The 17796-nt window shown below is 40.5% G+C and overlaps 1 protein-coding gene across 2 annotated transcripts in view; it reads left to right on the top strand.

Annotated features, from left to right (window-relative positions):
- Window positions 1–11320: 11320 nt before the first annotated feature.
- LOC109866469 (serine palmitoyltransferase 2-like) overlaps window positions 11321–17796 on the top strand; it is a 43508-nt gene continuing 37032 nt past the window's right edge. For both annotated transcript variants that reach the window (XM_020455156.2, XM_031800432.1), the window contains exon 1: window positions 11321–11567. In XM_020455156.2, coding sequence (XP_020310745.1) covers window positions 11409–11567 — 159 coding nt within the window. In that variant the 5' untranslated portion in view covers window positions 11321–11408. The remainder of the gene's footprint in view (window positions 11568–17796) is intronic.

Raw genomic sequence — 17796 nt, forward strand, 5'->3', positions numbered from 1 at the left:
TGGGACTTATATATATTGTTAAATCATGGAGGATAACACACAATACAGTCTGGGACTTATATATATTGTTAAATCATGGAGGATAACACACAATACAGTCTGGGACTTATTTCCATTGTTAAATCATGGAGGATAACACACAATACAGTCTGGGACTTATTTACACTGTTAAATCATGGAGGATAACACACAATACAGTCTGGGACTTATTTACACTGTTAAATCATGGAGGATAACACACAATACAGTCTGGGACTTATTTACACTGTTAAATCATGGAGGATAACACACAATACAGTCTGGGACTTATTTCCATTGATAAATCATGGAGGATAACACACTATAAAGTCTGGGACTTATTTCCATTGTTAAATCATGGAGGATAACACACAATACAGTCTGGGACTTATATATATTGTTAAATCATGGAGGATAACACACAATACAGTCTGGGACTTATTTCCACTGTTAAATCATGGAGGATAACACACTATAAAGTCTGGGACTTATTTCCATTGTTAAATCATGGAGGATAACACACAATACAGTCTGGGACTTATATATATTGTTAAATCATGGAGGATAACACACAATACAGTCAGGGACTTATATATATTGTTAAATCATGGAGGATAACACACAATACAGTCTGGGAGTTATTTCCATTGTTAAATCATGGAGGATAACACACAATACAGTCTGGGACTTATATATATTGTTAAATCATGGAGGATAACACACAATACAGTCTGGGACTTATTTCCACTGTTAAATCATGGAGGATAACACACTATAAAGTCTGGGACTTATTTCCATTGTTAAATCATGGAGGATAACACACAATACAGTCTGGGACTTATATATATTGTTAAATCATGGAGGATAACACACAATACAGTCAGGGACTTATATATATTGTTAAATCATGGAGGATAACACACAATACAGTCTGGGACTTATTTCCATTGTTAAATCATGGAGGATAACACACAATACAGTCTGGGACTTATATATATTGTTAAATCATGGAGGATAACACACAATACAGTCTGGGACTTATATATATTGTTAAATCATGGAGGATAACACACAATACAGTCTGGTACTTATTTCCATTGTTAAATCATGGAGGATAACACACAATACAGTCTGGGACTTATTTACACTGTTAAATCATGGAGGATAACACACAATACAGTCTGGGACTTATTTCCATTGATAAATCATGGAGGATAACACACTATAAAGTCTGGGACTTATTTCCATTGTTAAATCGTGGAGGATAACACACAATACAGTCTGGGACTTATTTACACTGTTAAATCATGGAGGATAACACACAATACAGTCTGGGACTTATTTACACTGTTAAATCATGGAGGATAACACACAATACAGTCTGGGACTTATTTACACTGTTAAATCATGGAGGATAACACACAATACAGTCTGGGACTTATTTCCATTGATAAATCATGGAGGATAACACACTATAAAGTCTGGGACTTATTTCCATTGTTAAATCATGGAGGATAACACACAATACAGTCTGGGACTTATTTCCATTGTTAAATCATGGAGGATAACACACAATACAGTCTGGGACTTATTTCCATAGATAAATCATGGAGGATAACACACAAAGTCTGGGACTTATTAGCAGTAGTGTAAAGTACTTACAGTTGAAGTCGGAAGTTTACATACACCTTAGCCGAATACATTTAAACTGTATTTTTCACAATTCCTGACATTTAATCCAGGTAAAAATTCCTTGTTTTAGGTCAGTTAGAATCACCACTTTATTTTAAGAATGTGAAATGTCAGAATAATAGTAGAGAGAATGATTTATTTCAGCTTTTAATTCTTTCATTACATTCCCAGTGGGTCAGACGTTTACATACACTCAATTAGTATTTGGTAGCGTTGCCATTAAATTGTTTAACTTGGGAAATATGTTTCTGGTAGCCTTCCACAAGCTTCCCACAATAAGTTGGGTGAATTTTGACCCATTCCTCCTGACAGAGCTGCTGTATCTGAGTCAGGTTTGTAGGCCTCCTTGCTCGCACACACTTTTTCAGTTCTGCTCACAAATGTTCTATAGGATGGAGATCAGGGCTTTGTGATGGCCACTCCAATACCTTGACTTTGTTGTCCTTAAGCCATTTTGCCACAACTTTGGAAGTATGTTTGGGTCATTGTCTATTTGGAAGACCCATTTGCGACAAAGCTTTAACTTCCTGACTGATGTCTTGAGATGTTGCTTCAATATATCCACATAATTTTCTTGCCTCGTGATGCCATGTCTTTTGTGAAGTGCACCAGTCCCTCCTGCATCAAAACACCCCCACAACATGATGCTGCGACCCCCGTGCTTCATGGTTGGGATTGTGTTCTTCGGCTTGCAAGCCTCCCCCTTTTTCCTCCAAACATAACAATGGTCATTATGGCCAAACAGTTCTGTTTTTGTTTCATCAGACCAGAGGACATTTCTCCAAAAGTATGATCTTTGTCCCCATGTGCAGTTGCAAACCGTAGTCTGGCTTTTTAATGGTGGTTTTGGAGCAGTGGCTTCTTCCTTGCTGAGCGGCCTTTCAGGTTATGTCGATATAGGACTCGTTTTACTGTGGATGTAGATACTTTTGTACCTGTTTCCTTCAGCATCTTCACAAGGTCCTTTGCTGTTGTTCTGGGATTGATTTGCACTTTTCTCACCAAAGTACGTTCATCTCTAGGAGACAGAAGGCGTCTCCTTCCTGAGCGGTATGACGGCTGCGTGGTCCCATGGTGTTTATACTTGCATACTATTGTTTGTACAGATGAACGTGGTACCTTCAAGTGTTTGGAAATGGCTCCCAAGGATGAACAAGACTTGTGGAGGTCTACATTTTTTTTCATGAGGTCTTGGCTGATTAATTTAGATTTTCCCATGATGTCAAGCAAAGAGGCACTGAGTTTGAAGGTAGGCCTTGAAATACATCCACAGGTACACCTCCAATTGACTCAAATGATGTCAATTAGCCAATCAGAAGCTTCTAAAGCCATGACATCATTTTCTTGATTTTACAAGCTGTTTAAAGGCAGAGTCAATTTAGTGTGTGTAAACTTCTGATCCACTGGAATTGTGATACAGTGAGTTATAAGTGAAATAATATGTCTGTAAACAATTGTTGGAAAAATTACTTGTGTCTTGCACAAAGTAGATGTCCTAACCGACTTTCCAAAACTATAGTTTGTTAACAAGAAATTTGTTGAGTGGTTGAAAAACTAGTTTTAATGATTCCAACCTAGGTGTATGTAAACGTCACACTTCAACTGTAAGTAAAAAATACTTTCAAGTACTACTTATGTCGTTTTTGGGGGTATCTGTACTTTATATTTTTGATAACTTTTACTTCACTACATTCACTCCATACATTTTCCCTGACAACCCAAAGTACTCATTACATTTTAAATGCATAGCAGGACAGGAAAATGGTGAAGTTCACGCACTTATCAAAAGAACACGTGGTCATCCATACTGCCTCTGGTCTGGCGGACTTAACACAAATACATCTTTTGGGAATAATGTCTTTGGGTCGGAGTCCCCTGACTGTCGGTACATTTTAAAAACAAGAAAATGGTGCCATCTGCTTTGCTTCAAATAAGGAATTTGAAAAAATTTATACTTTTACTTTTGATAGTGAAGTATATTTTTTGCAATTCCATTTACTTTTGATACTTAACTATATTTAAAACCAAGTACTTTCAGACTTTTACTCAACTAGTATTTTACTGGGTGACTTTCACTTTAACTTGAGTAATTTTCTATTAAGGATATCTGTACTTTTACTCTAAGTATGACAATTGGGCACTTTTTCCACCACTGTGTGTGTGTGTGTTGTTTAAAAACACTGTTTCCACCACTGTGTGTGTGTGTTGTTTAAAAACACTGTTTCCACCACTGTGTGTGTGTGTTGTTTAAAAACACTGTTTCCACCACTGTGTGTGTGTGTTGTTTAAAAACACTGTTTCCACCACTGTGTGTGTGTGTTGTTTAAAAACACTGTTTCCACCACTGTGTGTGTGTGTTGTTTAAAAACACTGTTTCCACCACTGTGTGTGTGTGTTGTTTAAAAACACTGTTTCCACCTCTGTGTGTGTGTGTTGTTTAAAAACACTGTTTCTACCACTGTGTGTGTGTTGTTTAAAAATACTGTTTCCACCACTGTGTGTGTGTGTGTGTGTGTTGTTTAAAAACACTGTTTCCACCACTGTGTGTGTGTGTGTGTGTGTTGTTTAAAAACACTGTTTCCACCACTGTGTGTGTGTGTTGTTTAAAAACACTGTTTCCACCACTGTGTGTGTGTGTGTGTGTGTTGTTTAAAAACACTGTTTCCACCACTGTGTGTGTGTTGTTTAAAAACACTGTTTCCCAACAGGCTGTCTGGGGTGTATAGGGAGAGATTGATACCCCAGGATGATTTCATTAGATCACATCTACAGTAGTGAAACAACTACATAGGCTGTGAATACATCATCTGGAGAAGGGGAGGAAAGGGGACCCATCAATTGAATGTAACACGACCATGCTGGTCATTTATGAACATTTGAACATCTTGGCCATATTCTGTTATAATCTCCACCCGGCACAGCCAGAAGAGGACTGGCCACTCCACATATGCTCTCTCTAATTCTCTCTTTCTTTCTCTCTGAGGACCTGAGCCCTAGGACCATGCCCCAGGACTACCTGACATGATGAATCCTTGCTGTCCCCAGTCCACCTGGCCATGCTGCTGCTCCAGTTTCAACTGTTCTGCCTTATTATTATTTGACCATGCTGGTCATTTATGAACATTTGAACATCTTGGCCATGTTCTGTTATAATCTCCACCGGGCACAGCCAGAAGAGGACTGGCCACCCAACATAGCCTGGTTCCTCTCTAGGTTTCTTCCTAGGTTTTGGCCTTTCTAGGGAGTTTTTCCTATCCACCGTGCTTCTACACCTGCATTGCTTGCTGTTTGGGGTTTTAGGCTGGGTTTCTGTACAGCACTTTGAGATATCAGCTGATGTACGAAGGGCTTTATTAATAAATGAAATAAATAAAACTCACAGGCAACACCATTCAATACATTTCCAATGATGTGTTTACCTGTCAGAGGAGACACACAATAATTCAGTTGTTGTTCCTATATGGGTATTTAATATGAGTTGATGCATTTTCACGATTACAGACACATCTGTCCATGTCATATTATGGAGATTGGTTTGTAGGGATTTAACTTTGCAGGAAATGATTGTGATGTACACTGAGTGTACAAAACATTAAGAACATGTGCTCTGAATTCAGACTGACCAGGTGAATTCAGGTGAAAGCTATGATCCCTTATTGATCTCACTTGTTAAATCCACTTCAATCAGTGTAGATGAAGGGGAGGAGACATGTTAAAGAAGGAGGGGAGGAGAAAGGTTAAAGATGAAGGGGAGGAGTCAGGTTAAAGATGAAGGGGAGGAGTCAGGTTAAAGAAGAAGGGGAGGAGACAGGTTAAAGATGAAGGGGAGGAGACATGTTAAAGAAGGAGGGGAGGAGACAGGTTAAAGATGAAGGGGAGGAGACAGGTTAAAGATGAAGGGGAGGAGTCAGGTTAAAGATGAAGGGGAGGAGTCAGGTTAAAGAAGAAGGGGAGGAGACAGGTTAAAGATGAAGGGGAGGAGACATGTTAAAGAAGGAGGGGAGGAGACAGGTTAAAGATGAAGGGGAGGAGACAGGTTAAAGATGAAGGGGAGGAGACAGGTTAAAGATAAAGGGGAGGAGACAGGTTAAAGATGAAGGGGAGGAGACAGGTTAAAGATGAAGGGGAGGAGACAGGTTAAAGATGAAGGGGGGAGACAGGTTAAAGAAGGATTTTTAAGCCTTGAGGCAGTTGAGACATGGCTTCTGTATGTGCCATTCAGAGGGTGAATCGGCAAGATATTTAAGTGCCTTAGAACAGGGTATGGTAGTAGGTGCCAGGCGCGCCGGTTTGTGTCAAGAACTTTAACGCTACTGGGTATTTCAGGCTCAAAAGTGTCCCGTGTTTATCAAGAATGGTCCTCCACCCAAAGGACATCCAGCCAACTTGACACGTCCGTGGAAACTATTGGAGTCAACATGGGCCAGCATCCCTGTGCAATGCTTTCGACACCTTGTAGAGCCAATGCCCCAATGAATTGAGGGAAAAAGGGGTGTCGGTACAACTCAATAAGGGGTGTCGGTACAACTCAATATTAGGAAGGTGTTCTTACCTAAGTGGCTCGTCTGCAACAACGACATTGGCTACCTGTATCTATGTATCTCTGTATTCAATTGGATAGAGATAACAGATACAGGCAAAATCAATCTATGCTGTTACAGTATTGGTTGTTTTGGCTGTGTCTGCAGTACATCTGATCACAAAAACTCTTACAGCAAATGCATACCTCTGTGGAAAAACAAGTAACAAGTAATTGAACGATATGTGTTGAAACTAAATATCCATTCAATCAGATTTGATTCAATAACCAATCAGGTCAGGTCTAAATCTATTTGGTGAAACAACCTTGCGACATACAGTGTGTCATCCATTAGATCCCTTGCCTTCTCCCACTTAACCCTGCCCTAGATCCTATTAAAGCTTTACAGTCTCATATCTGCTATTAAGAAAAGATCTAAGGCTGTTGCCCAAAATGGCACCCTATTCCCTTGACAGTGCACTCCTTCTTTAAACAGGGCCAGCTCATAGGGCTCTTGTCAATGGTAGTACCATTTTGAGACGCCTATTATTCGTCTTAACAACCTCTATGTACGTTGGCAGAGCTAGTGGACATAATTCATTGTAACACAGTGAAGGTATATAACCTTGAATAGGGTAAAGAAGCATAAAAGTCTCCCGTTGAAAATCGATTGGACAGAGAATCAATTGGTTTGATGTTGTCAGGATATAAATGTCTTGATCTCAGAGTTCACATTGAGTTAGGTCAGAAAATTGCTGTTGTACATTGAGGTATACTGCATAACCAACAGCGGTATTCTGGTTAATATTTGGCGACATGGTCTTCTCCGCTGTTTCTATGGTCCCACAGCGCCATCTAGGAGGGTGAGAGGAGTAGTGAAACACCTATACACAACCCTGTTCAATCAAACCCGTATGAATTGATATTCTCCAAACCCAGTTACTAGTTCTATTGCCCCCACAGGTTAGTGTTGTGTTGGAGTGTTCTATTTAGCCTCTGGCTAACCTCATAGTCCACTTGAGAGAGTATCCTGTGCCAAGAAAGCAAGTGTGTTGTTTTGTACACTGAGTGTACAAAACATGAAGAAAACGTTCTCTTTCCATTGACATAGACTGACCAGGTGAAAGTTCTGATCCCTTATTGATGTCACCTGTTAAATCCGCTTCAATCAATGTAGATGAAGGGCAGGAGACAGCATAGCTGCGGGAAGTAGTTTGGGGGTTGGGTAGGCGGTGGTGCTGAAAAGTTGTTTTGCCCACTGTACAGATGGCTATGTGGGCCCGCTAAAACAGGACTGGTAAAGGCCTAGTGCACTAGTTTTGTCGCAAAAAATTATAAAAAGAAAAATGTTTTGTTTGTTTCTTCCGATTTTTCAGGGGGTGCTGCAGAAAAATAGGGGTTCTGTGTCTTTTATACTGATACGTTCAAACAGGTGCCATTAATACAGGTAACGAGTGGAGGACAGAGGAGCCTCTTAAAGAAGAAGTTACAGGTCTGTGAGACCCAGAAATCTTGCTTGTTTGTAGGTGACCAAACACTTATTTTCCACCATAATTTGCAAATAAATTCATAAAAAATCCTACAATGTGATTTTCTGGATTTTTTTTCCTCATTTTGTCTGTCATAGTGGAAGTGTACCTATGATGGAAATTACAGGCCTCTCTCATCTTTTTAAGTGGGAGAACTTGCACAATTGGTGGCTGACTAAATACTTTTTTGCCCCACTGTATATATGGGGCATAATAATCTCAGCTCTGTAGATTTTGCTGCGAAGATACAGAATCAATAGATCATTTATTCTGGTATTTCCCCTATGTAGCTTGTTTCTGGTCACAGGTTCAGGAATGGTTAAAAAATCACAAAATCACATAAAATGAACCTTACAAATAGCAGTGTTGGGCGATTTTGACAGCCATAGTCAATAAATAATTAATATAATACTCGTAGGAAAGATGTTCATTTTTAGCTCACAATCTGTGGATACTATACAATTAGAAAGGTTAAAAAATGTATGTAAAACATCACAGTGCAATTGAAAAATATATGGCACACGGAAACCAAACGAGGGTGGTCTATGGTGTTAGGTGAGGTGGGCTGAGAGGTTGAGGGGTGGTCTATGGTGATAGATGGGATGGGCTGAGAGTGATTGAGGGTTGGGATTAAAGAGCTGAGGTCTATGGTGATAGGAGGGATGGGCTGAGAGTGACTGAGGGTTGGGATTAAAGTGCTGAGGTCTATGGTGATAGGAGGGATGGGCTGAGAGTGACTGAGGGTTGGGATTAAAGAGCTGAGGTCTATGGTGAGAGGTGGGATGGGCTGAGAGTGGCTGAGGGTTGGTCTATGGTGATAGGTGGGATGGGCTGAGAGTGGCTGAGGGGGAGGGATTAAAGAGTTTATGTTCAGTCATGTATTATTATGTGACTGCTTTATATAAAAGTACCATGCATGTAAAATGTACGTATATGTAGCAGAAAGCTGTTTAAAATCAAAAATATATATTTGTCCTCTGAAGAGGTGGGATGTGTTAATAAAAAAGACACAATGATAAACTTGATGTAACTGTGGGACGCAGGGATGTTCATATGCATGTTTTGTACCCTCAGTGTATATCTAAAGGCTGTTGGAGCATGCTGTCTACTGTTTGGAGTGGTTGTAGTCTATTGTGGGTATTAACAGTGGAGTGTGTGTCGGTGCATGCGTGAATGTGCGTGTGTGTACATGTGTAGTGTGCACGAACATGTTAACCAAACAGGGAGACATGCGTTAACATGACCTGGAAGGCTTTTAAGAGACGAATTAGGCTTGATCTGAAAATGTGGTCTATCGGATGGATGGTGTGACGCAATTGCGAAGCCTCGGGAGGCTAGCAGAGGCCAGATTGACCTCTGGTACAGCTTCCGCCGTGCACCTCTCAAATTTTGTAACAATGTAGATGGCTCCGTATACCTCCGCATTGACTTGATTGGTTGACAGGTAGGTAAGGGCGGGAGGTCCTGTATACACACAAACTCACTTTCTTGACAACTTCCTTCACAACAGCCAATGGTGTATCGTACTCACAGTACATCAAATACTTTAAAGTACTTAAGTCGTTTTTTAGGGTATCTGTACTTTACTTTACTATTTATATATTTGTTAAACTTTTTATTTTACTTCACTACATTCCTAAAGAAAATAATGTACTTTTAATTCTATACATTTTCCCAGACACCCAAAATTGTTAGCAGGACAGGTAAATTGTTAGCAGGACAGGTAAATTGTTAGCAGGACAGGTAAATTGTTAGCAGGACAGGTAAATTGTTAGCAGGACAGGTAAATTGTTAGCAGGACAGGTAAATTGTTAGCAGGACAGGTAAATTGTTAGCAGGACAGGTAAATTGTTAGCAGGACAGGTAAATTGTTAGCAGGACAGGTAAATTGTTAGCAGGACAGGTAAATTGTCCATTTTTTTATTAAGGTATCTTTATTTTTACTCAAGTATGACACCGCTGATAACAAGCTCTGCACTGTTCGGTGAAGCGAAATAATTATTCGTGCCCTTTCTTCTGCAGAGGCCACATCACCATAAACGCTGCACGGCCAATGCAGATGTCAGATTGACCATGCAGCGCCTCCAGCGCTCTATTTCAAATATAAATATATAAATACACTTGTCTGTTGTTGTTTTTTTTTTTTGGGGGGGGGGTGCACTTGACCTCAGGATAACAAGGACTATTGTTTTATGTTCTCTCCGTGGCATTGGCTACAAGGATCAGGATTGTTATTTCCTGCTACTCCAGGAACGTTTCAGCTTCCAACCAAAGCACAGGCTACGACGACTACGTTTGTTGTCTTCCACTTCTTGTACTGGGAGGTACAAGAGGAAATGACTGGTAGATAAATGAAATAGCATTATGCGATAAGGTTACCTTTTATTATTAAGGTTACCTATATTATGAAGTGTTTATGAATGACTATCACACAATTTTAAACAACAAATTATAGCTGTGTAAAAAGGTTTTAAAGCTTTACCGAGCGGGATATTGTGTAGGTGAAGAAAGGCCCACTGAAAGAGGAGCAGATAAGGATCATGTTACTGTTTCAGGCCCCGGGCCAGTCATTGCGGCAGTATTTTGCTATGTGGCAGTATGATGCTGTGTGGCAGTATGTTGCTTTGTGGCAGTATGATGCTGTGTGGCAGTATTTTGCTGTGTGGCAGTATGTTGCTGTGTGGCAGTATGATGCTGTGTGGCAGTATGATGCTGTGTGGCAGTATGTTGCTGTTTGGCAGTATTTTGCTGTGTGGCAGTATGTTGCTGTGTGGCAGTATTTTGCTGTGTGGCAGTATGTTGCTGTTTGGCAGTATTTTGCTGTGTGGCAGTATGTTGCTGTTTGGCAGTATTTTGCTGTGTGGCAGTATGTTGCTGTTTGGCAGTATTTTGCTGTGTGGCAGTATTTTGCTGTGTGGCAGTATTTTGCTATGTTTGTGTTCAACAGTAGGCTATGACTCGGGTAACTCATAAAAAAAAGGTATCATGTGCAATTGACCTTACGTCCCAAATGGCACCCTAGTCCCTATATAGTGACCTACTTTTCATCAGAGGCCTATGGGTCCTGGTCAAAATTAGTGCCCTACGTAGGGGATAGGGTGCTATTTGGGATATATCTAATTGTTTTAGACTAGGTATCTTGTAGACTGGGTGGGTGAGGAAACATTCTGTAATCTTGGAGGATTGTAAATCGATTAACTGTAAACATTAAACAGGTGGCGTTAGTCATGAACGCTGGAGATGATGTCATTGTATTCAGTTTCCCAAAAATACTATTTTCACAAACATCCTATTCAGGGACATCTGGCTCAGTGGGTGGGTGTAAGGAAAGTCGTCTCCTTAGACTGTTTTCCTGTAGGCCATGGCACATGACCAAAGTCCTTTACTCACAAGTGAGGTGATACTTCACTGGAAAAAATCGTAAACCCATTCAAAAGGTTACTACAGGCTCTTTCGATGGTAATTTACATGGCTAATTCCGTATTTATTCAGTTTTACATGACGTCATAAACTCCTCATTGGTCGCTGAAAGTTAACAGGGGCGTGTATTTCCGGTAATCTCATATTGTGTATTTGCAGTTTCTCCAGACCCAGAGAGAAGAGAGGTCCCGGGCACGTAAGTATACAAACCTGGATATTCAGGCGAATAAATGCCACCAAGTATGACCAAGAGTTCGGCGAATAAACTGACAAATGGAGATGTTTTCCACCGGACATCCAACGGTAAGACGTCATCGAGAAGGAACGGTTTCGTGAAGAATCATTGCTTGTTCCAACAACCGCAACAGAAGAATCCGCGCCCGAGTGAGGTGAGGCCCACCCGTCAACACTACTGCTACTACCGCTCGATGAGAAGAGGGAATGACCATTAGGATATCCGCCAACAATATAGATTGAATAAACACAGCCCAATAAAATGTAGCGACTTATTCCAACTATGTTGATCTGTCGCTTTTTTTAAACTAGTATTGAAGTTGAGTCATTGTAACAATTTTGATTGGGTGGATGCTTTGTGACGAAGTGATTAAGTGTTGACTGAATTATAATCATTATTTATCGTGTCCGTTTTGGGAAAATGTGTCTTGCATCTCAACACAGCAAAGCATCACCACATAGGTACATCAATTATTTATATATATATATAAGTTACAAACAACTACATCGGCAACACATGTGGTTACAGTTCGCGTGGGGGAGGGAGCAGTTATTTATTCAATTGACATATACTGGTGGGGATGAATGATTTCTGGGCTCAGGTGGTTCTGTAAAGATGGACTCTGTTTCGGCGGGGTGATGGTAGCAGGTACTCCTGGTTGAGTGGGTGTGTCAGGTCGGTCTCGCTCCTGCCCTCACAACTCTCCAAGAATAGCGCTTCCATGTTCTTGAGTTTAACTCCACTGATTTTGCTTGACAGCGTTACTATTTTGTGTAGTTTTTGTTTTAGATGGATAGCTGATTGTACCAGGCTTGGAAACAGAAAGTGAGAACACTGAACAATGTATCAAATCAAATTTTATTTGTCACATACACATGGTTAGCAGATGTTAATGCGAGTGTAGCGAAATGCTTGTGCTTCTAGTTCCGACAATGCAGTAATAACCAACAAGTAATCTAACTAACAATTCCAAAACTACTACCTTATACACAGTGTAAGGGGATAAAGAATATGTACATAGGGATATATGAATGAGTGATGGTACAGAGCAGCATAGGCAATATACAGTAGATGGTATCGAGTACAGTATGTACATATGAGATGAGTATGTAAACAAAGTGGCATAGTTAAAGTGGCTAGTGATACATGTATTACATAAGGATGTATGTTTAGAATAAGGCTGATATTATTTTATTGACCGGGGATTTATTTGATCTCCTCATGATATACAGTTGTTGTCCCTTTTTATGTGTTTGCAATCCGACAGCGTTTTGAGTCGATTTTATAGTTCCAAGATATTTGTATTGCTCAATTGATTCTATTTGTTCTGAGTCTGTGGATTGCCCCGGTGTCATCTTCTATGCTTCTGAAGTTTGTCATTTCCTTGTTTTTTTACATTAAGGAGGAGTCTGTTTTCTGTGCACCATTCTGTGAATTGTGTTAATTCTGTCCTGTAGTCATCCTGGACCCCTCGATTAGACTGAAGAATAGGCTATGGTTGTTAGACAGTGTAATCATAGGCTGCTATGCTTTCACGGTGTAGGTTATTTAGTTTACGAACTAATTAACAATCAGCCACATGCTAAACTAATTTTCACCATTGTTTTCCCAAAACGCACTTTTAAAGGAATAATTTACGACATAAAGTCACTCTTATAAACTCCAAACTCCTATCCGGGTTTTAAATGATCAAATACCATTTTATTGGTCGTGTGCACATGTTTAGCAGATGTTATTGCGGGTTTAGTGAAATGCTTGTGTTTCTAGCTCCGACAGTGCAGTAATTTCTAATAAATAATATTTAACTGCACATATACTTAATACCAACAAATCTAAGTAAAGGAATGATGAATATATAAATATATGGATGAGTAATGTCAGAACGACAGCCTAAGATTCAGTAGAATAGAATACAGTATATACATATGAGATTAGTATTATAAGATATGTGAACATTATTAAAGTGACTAGTGTTTAATCAATTGAAGTGGCCAGTGATTCTAAGTATATGTATCTAGGCAGCAGCCTCTAATGTGCTAGTGATAGCTATTTAACAGTCTGATGGCCTTGAGATAGAAGCTGTTTTTCAGTCTCGGTCCCAGCTTTGATGCACCTGTACTGACCTCGCCTTCTGGATGATAGCGGGATGAACAGGCAGTGGCTCGTGTGGTTGTTGTCCTTGATGATCTTTTTGGCCTTCCTGTGACATCTGGTGGTGTTGGTGTCCTGGAGGGCAGGTAGTTTGCCCCCGGTGATGTGTTGGGCAGACCACACTACCCTCTGGAGAGCCTTACGGTTGCGGGTGGTGCAGTTGCCATACCAGGCCGTGATACAGCCCGACAGGATGCTCTCAATTGTGCATCTGTAAGAGTTTGTGAGGGTCTTAGGTGACAAGCCACATTTTCTTCAGCCTCCTGAGGTTTGAGAGGCGCTTGTTGCTTCTTCTTCAGCACACTGTCTGTGTGGGTGGACCGTTTCAGTTTGTCAGTGATGTGTACGCCAAGGAACATTTGCCGAAAGGGGGGTGGGGGAGGGCCTTGTAAGCATCCCGGAAGTTGGAGTAGTAGTGGTCGAGTATTTTAGCAATGCGAGTACTACAGTCTGTGTGAGAACTTCGGCAGCCTTTTTCTCAAATTTCCTTTGTTAAAATCCTCAGCCACAATCCATCCGGCCTCAGGATATGTGGTTTCCAGTTTGCATAACATGACGATTCGATTTTTTAGGATCCCCCAATTAGTCAAAGCCAATGGTGACAGTCTTACTGGGGTCCAACACCATAACCTAAAAGACTAAACATTTAAACACGTGAACATGTTGTAGAAGTTCTGCTGACACTGACACAACCATGCAGAGTACATGTCAGAATGGGGAGGCTGGGCAGTTGGTTGTGCAACGCAACTGCAGAGGAGTACTTTGTCTCCCAGGCAACACACACATGACCCAACACAAGCCTCCCCCTGGGGATAATGGCTGCTGGCTATAGGAAGTGGTCCTTGGGAGGGTTGAATGTCTCTGAGGACCGAAGGAGAGAGGATGAGGAAAAGGGACACTGACAGCTAGGCTTTGATATGTTGGGAGCTTGGGGTGGTTGGACACACTTGAGGCTACTGCGGAATTCTAAATTGAACTGTTTTTCCTATACCCCTCGGGCAATGTAGATATGAAAGGGTTGTATCTAAACCAAACAACATGGTAATAACATACAGTGGGGCAAAAAAGTATTTAGTCAGCCACCAATTGTGCAAGTTCTCCCACTTAAAAAATATGAGAGGCCTGTAATTTTCATCATAGGTACACTTCAACTATGACGGACAAAATGAGAAAAAAAAATCCAGAAAATCACATTGTAGGATTTTTTATGAATTTATTTGCAAATGATGGTGGAAAATAAGTATTTGGTCAATAACAAAAGTTTCTCAATACTTTGTTATATACCCTTTGTTGGCAATGACAGAGGTCAAATGTTTTCTGTAAGTCTTCACAAGGTTTTCACAGACTGTTGCTGGTGTAATATTCTCTATACACTTGACCTATATTCTACCGTCTGATCTTAATAACAAGTGTCTTGGGGACAGGAATTCATCCTTCATAAGCATTGGAATTTGGAGCATTTTGACTTCAACGTAACTGACCGGTTGGTCCCTTTTAACAGGTTGTTGCTCTCAACCCAAACGTCATCTTTGTTGAGCTAGTGATGCCGATAATACGACAGCACCTTCCTTATCCTCCTTGGTTGATACTCCTGGTGTTGTATCACCGTGGAGAGTTTAATAAAGATTAGGTTTAGGAGTGGCAAAAATTGAGAGCCTAGGCATTCACTTTGTTGGCATTGCCCTCTAATAGACCTCTTTATCCAGCTCATGTGACAGAGACACGTCCTGGATGTGTGGAACTCCTCTCTTTTCATGGAACAGGAAACACCCTATTAGATCCCTGTACTGTAGACTACTGTTCCTCACACGACAGTTGGTCTTCGGGCGGTTGCTAATGCACAGCTATAAAATGTGTTCAGATATGATCTGTCGGGTTTTTGTAGTCTGTGGTAGTGACTGGAGGGCCTAGGTCAGTAACTGCTCCCTCTGAATATATTTGACTTTAAACATTTCTCTTTGTGTTTTCAGTTCGCTTGAAGGTCTAGTTGTTAGCTGTCAGACCTGTATGTGGGTTAGTGGTGTAGTTTAGAGGGCTATTTCATCATCACTTATCACTTGACTGACTTTAGGTCATTTGATTTGAGTTTAGTTTTCAACACAATAAGCCACAGTTCAGCCTCAATGAAAACCCTCTGGGTAGCCCTCTGAGCCCAGGGTCCAGGTGATCTGGTTTTGCAAGAGGGATCAAAAACACTGTCACTGTATTCAGGGGTCTGTTTTGTCCCACTGTTTTTAACAAACCATCTTTATTCAAAGGATCTAAGCTGCATGCATAGAGTTGAAGTTGGATGTTTACATACACTTAGGATGGAGTCATTTAAAATTTGTATTTCAACCACTCCACAATTATCTTGTTAACAAACTATTGTTTTGGCAAGTCGGTTAGGACATCTACTTTGTGCATGACAAGTCATTTTTCCAACAATTGTTTACAGATAGAGTGAATTATAAGTGAAATAATCTATCACAATTCCAGTGGATCAGAAGTTTACATACACTAAGTTGACTGTGCCTTTAAACAGCTTGGAAAATTCAAGAAAATTATGTCATGGCTTTAGAAGCTTCTGATAGGCTAATTGTCATCATTTGAGTCAATTGGAGGTGTGCCTGTGGATGTATTTCAAGGCCTACCTTCAAACTCAATGCCTCTTTGCTTGACATCATGGGAAAATCAAAAGAAATCAGCCAAGACCTTAGAAAAAAAATTGTAGATCTCCACAAGTCTGGTTCATCGTTGCGAGCCATTTCCAAACGCCCGAAGGTACCACGTTCATCTGTACAAACAATAGTACGCAAGTATAAACAACATGGGACCACGCAGCTGTCATACCGTTCAGGAAGGAGACGCCTTCTGTCTCCAAAAGATGAACGTACTTTGGTGCGAAAAGTGCAAATCAATCCCAGAACAACAGCAAAGGACCTTGTGAAGATGCTGGAGGAAACAGGTAAAAAAGTATCTATATCCACAGTAAAACAAGTCTTTTATCGATCTAACATGAAAGGCTGCTCAGCAAGGAAGAAGCCACTGCTCCAAAACCGCCATAAAAAAGCCAGACTACGATTTGCAACTGCACATGGGGACAAAGATCTCACTTTTTCGAGAAATGTCCTCTGGTCTGATGAAACAAAAATAGAACTGTTTGGCCATAATGACCATCGTTATATTTGGAGGAAAAAGGGGGAGGCTTGCAAGCCAAGGAACACCATCCCAACCGTGAAGCACGGGGGTGGCAGCATCATGTTGTGGGGGGGCTTTGCTGCAGGAGGGACTGGTGCACTTCACAAAATAGATGGCATCATGAGGAAGAAAAATTTGATATATTAAAGCAACATTTCAAGACATCAGTCAGGAAGATGACCGCAAGCATACTTCCCAATGTTTGGCAAAATGGCTTAAGGACAACAAAGTCAAGGTTTTGGAGTGGCCATCACAACACCCTTACCTCCATCCACATCAGAAAATGTGTGAGCAGAAATGAATAAGCGTGTGCGAGCAAGGAGGTCTACAAACCTGACTCAGTTACACCAGCTCTGTCAGAAGGAATGGGCCAAAATTCACCCAACTTATTGTGGGAAGCTTGTGGAAGGTAACCTGAAATGTTTGACCCAAGTTCAACAATTTAAAGGCAATGCTACCAAAATACTAATAAATCACTCTCTCTACTATTATTCTGACATTTCACATTCTTAAATTGGTGATCCTAACTGACCTAAAACTGAATTTTTACCTGGATTAAATTGAGTTTAAATATATTTGGTGAAGGTGTATGTAAACTTCCGACTGTCTCAAATATTCTGCATGTTTCTATAGAGCAAACAGATTAGGCCTGACTAAAAGTAAACCATGACCTTGTAAGGAGAGTCAGAGAGATACAGTATGCTGGGTTTAACACTTCTGTATTTGTGCTATGTAGATTTGTTTCACACTTCTGTATCTGTGTTATATGTAGATTAGTTTCACATTTCTGTGATCAATGGCCCATTTTATTCACTCATGCAATTTTGTTGATCTTTTCTCAGCTTGGGTGTGTCCCATGGGACAGACTGCAATGGTGCAACCACCATTAACCTGTGATGTCTGCAGAAAAGTCTAACATTAGAACAGACTAGGCTACCCAATAAATGGTGTTTCCAATGCTCCCTCTTTTGCATGACCAAAATTGCATGTAAAAGATGGACACCAACTCCCTTCCAGTCAGCAACACAACCATCTTCTGTTTGTCTGTATTT

This window comes from Oncorhynchus kisutch, linkage group LG21 (assembly GCF_002021735.2).
Source record: "Oncorhynchus kisutch isolate 150728-3 linkage group LG21, Okis_V2, whole genome shotgun sequence".
Taxonomy (NCBI): domain Eukaryota; kingdom Metazoa; phylum Chordata; class Actinopteri; order Salmoniformes; family Salmonidae; genus Oncorhynchus; species Oncorhynchus kisutch.